The sequence below is a fragment of the Cibotium barometz genome, chromosome 37, assembly GCF_041138505.1.
Source record: "Cibotium barometz isolate CiBa-2024 chromosome 37, ASM4113850v1, whole genome shotgun sequence".
NCBI lineage: Eukaryota > Viridiplantae > Streptophyta > Polypodiopsida > Cyatheales > Cibotiaceae > Cibotium > Cibotium barometz.
The window spans coordinates 47,582,784-47,585,332 of NC_141082.1; the positions used below are offsets into that span (position 1 = coordinate 47,582,784).

Here is a 2,549-nt window from a genome sequence, read left to right on the forward strand (position 1 = left end):
GAACTAAAACACACTGCAACTTTACATCAGCTATTTGTCATTCGACAGACCTATAACACAACTTTACATCAACCATCAGTCATACGACAGACCTATAACACACCATCAACCATTGTCACTGGTAAAACAAGCTCTTGCAATGACAAAATACTAGTTACATGACACGCTACACAATGAAATAATCCTCGCCGACACAGGACCACACATGTTTGCAGACTTTGCTCTCTGGAATCGCCTTGCCATGAGGCAGGCAGGTATGTGAACACAAATTGGAAGCAGTTAGCGAAGACAAATGCAAAATCAGGATCAAGATAACTCTGCCTAAATGCATCTGTAATTGATTCGAATCAAAATTACCATGCAGCCCTAGATGGGCTGCACAAATAAGAATACCTAACTCATATAGCAAAATAAGATATCCCACTAATTATGTGGAAGGACCTAAACTTAATGCCAGTGACTTCTCCAAGGATAGCAAGTGACAAGCTTGAGCCAAATCACATGCTCTTCAAATCCATGACCGCATGCTACTTAATTTGTAGCACCCCTCACTGGACGTGGACCATTCCCAGTCTGATTATCAGCCCTCCGATATCCATTCACAGTGAGGTCGCTAGACCCATAGTTGTTCACAGCATATGAATCCCCCCCACCATAGCGTCCACGCCCACCACGTCCTCTGCTGTTGTGCTCCCGCTCAGAATCTTGGCCGCCGCCACCACCACCTCGCCCAGCACCTCTACCTCCAGAGTAGCCCCTGCCACGCATACCATCGGTCTGGTAACCTCTACCTTGGTTGGGTCGCCCCCTACCAGCTGTTTTGCACAAGCCAAGTTTGTAAGAGCAGGGAACTGATAAAGTACCATACAAATCAGCAGCCGAGTCGATGTCAAACCTAGAAGAGCACCTGCTCAACTCACCTAATGAACCCACCGATGTAAACCTTTTCTCAACATAAATCTGCCGTCCACCGATAGAGATGGGAGAAGCCTGACAAAAAACCTCAAATTAGCTTTGCCCTGAACAGAAAAGGAGAACCGCGAACCCAGCTACCTAAGAAAGAGCAGTGTCCTGTCAAAGAATCCACAATGAAATGGCATACAAGTTCATGTACCTCTATGGCACTCTGGGCTGAGCTCGAGTCTTCAAACTCAATAAACGCAAAACATACACCAACCTGCACACAAATTGAAAACATCTTTACTCTAACAGAATGCCCTACATGCCTACACCAAATAAGGAACATAACTCACAAACCTTCAAAACCACAAAGTGACAACATATATAGATGCAAAGTTTTAAAAATCCATTAAGATTACTCTCAAGAGAGTTCTATCTTGTGCCTGTCAAAATCTCTCTAGCTTCACCTTCATCAGGCATCAAGGTATGTGTTCGTTAAAGGGTTTTGGAAGTAGGGAGTGTGTGTGTGTGTGTGTGTTTTGAGAGAGAGAGAGAGAGAGAGACTGGATGCATTAACACCTTCTGATTTCTCAGATTGACACCACCAGGCTTTACAGACCCGAACTTCTGAAACTCTTTCTCCAGTTCCTCTTGCGTGATGTTTAGTGGCAGATTCTTGGCATACACAGACTTACTATCACCTGAAAAATTGGAAAATGCTTGAGCCCACTGAATGAAAGTGAACACCCCAAAAAAAATCCTACCGTCCATACCTCCAATTTCTGTGACACTTCCTTCAGATGCATTGGAAGGTCCCACTGAACTAGAGGCTACTGTCTGAGACACTTGAGAGGCCACTGACACCACATGTACATTTTGTGCTGGGGTAGCTTTGTTAGACACTGCCTGACGAGCCGTAAAAGATGGCCCAGAGACCTCACTACGAGCACGAAGCTGGAAAAAAAGAGATGCTCATCAAGTGTTCCTCCTATTGGCCACACCTGAATAAGAATTACTAAACTTTTTCTACTAAAGACACTCGACACATACAATTGATGCATACGACATCTTGGCTGCTCCATCGGAACTTTCCTCTTCAACTGGAGGAGAAATTTGCTCTTCTGGCAGCTCCACAGCTGCATCCTGATGGGAAGGAGTAACCCCTTCTGCAGGAACTTCTCTGGTGTTGACGACCTCTTCTTCCTCTCCATGCTCATAATAGTCATCTGTGTAAACCCCATCCTCGACTGCAGAGCCTGAATAGTCCAAGACTTCCTGTTGAGAAGGCACTGGAGAATCTGCACGTCCTGTAGACAGGCACCAAGTTCAGTGTAATGTACTCAGACACGTGTAGTATGTGAGGTACTTACATTATTGATATGCTTTCTCACCTTGGTCAACTACATCCAGAGTAGTCTTAGGCTCTGGCATGCCGTTCACTAGAGAAGCAAGTTGCCCCACCTCACCATTTAAGTATCTGCAGATGTCATTCAAAACGAAGTACCCTCTCTCTTGTGGTGCTAGAAAGAAAGTTTGCATGAAATTGCGTTCAGGCCCATTCTTGCTGGAAAGTGATCCCGTGACCATGACTAGTACGCTGCCATTCAAGGACTCCTGAGAATCAACTGTCTTGATCTCAGCCCGGATCC

At 45.3% G+C, this 2,549-nt stretch overlaps 1 protein-coding gene across 1 annotated transcript in view; it reads right to left on the bottom strand.

Annotated features, from left to right (window-relative positions):
- Positions 1-306: 306 nt before the first annotated feature.
- The window catches only part of LOC147617342 (nuclear transport factor 2-like), a 3,754-nt gene continuing 1,511 nt past the window's right edge, over positions 307-2,549 (bottom strand). Inside the window, exons 4-10 of the mRNA XM_086776985.1 lie at positions 2,292-2,549; positions 1,951-2,207; positions 1,674-1,854; positions 1,480-1,601; positions 1,115-1,177; positions 921-990; positions 307-815 (exon numbers count right to left, since the gene is read on the bottom strand). The exon at positions 2,292-2,549 is cut by the window's right edge and continues 37 nt beyond it. Coding sequence (XP_086633111.1) covers positions 532-815; positions 921-990; positions 1,115-1,177; positions 1,480-1,601; positions 1,674-1,854; positions 1,951-2,207; positions 2,292-2,549 — 1,235 coding nt within the window. The 3' untranslated portion in view covers positions 307-531. The remainder of the gene's footprint in view (positions 816-920; positions 991-1,114; positions 1,178-1,479; positions 1,602-1,673; positions 1,855-1,950; positions 2,208-2,291) is intronic.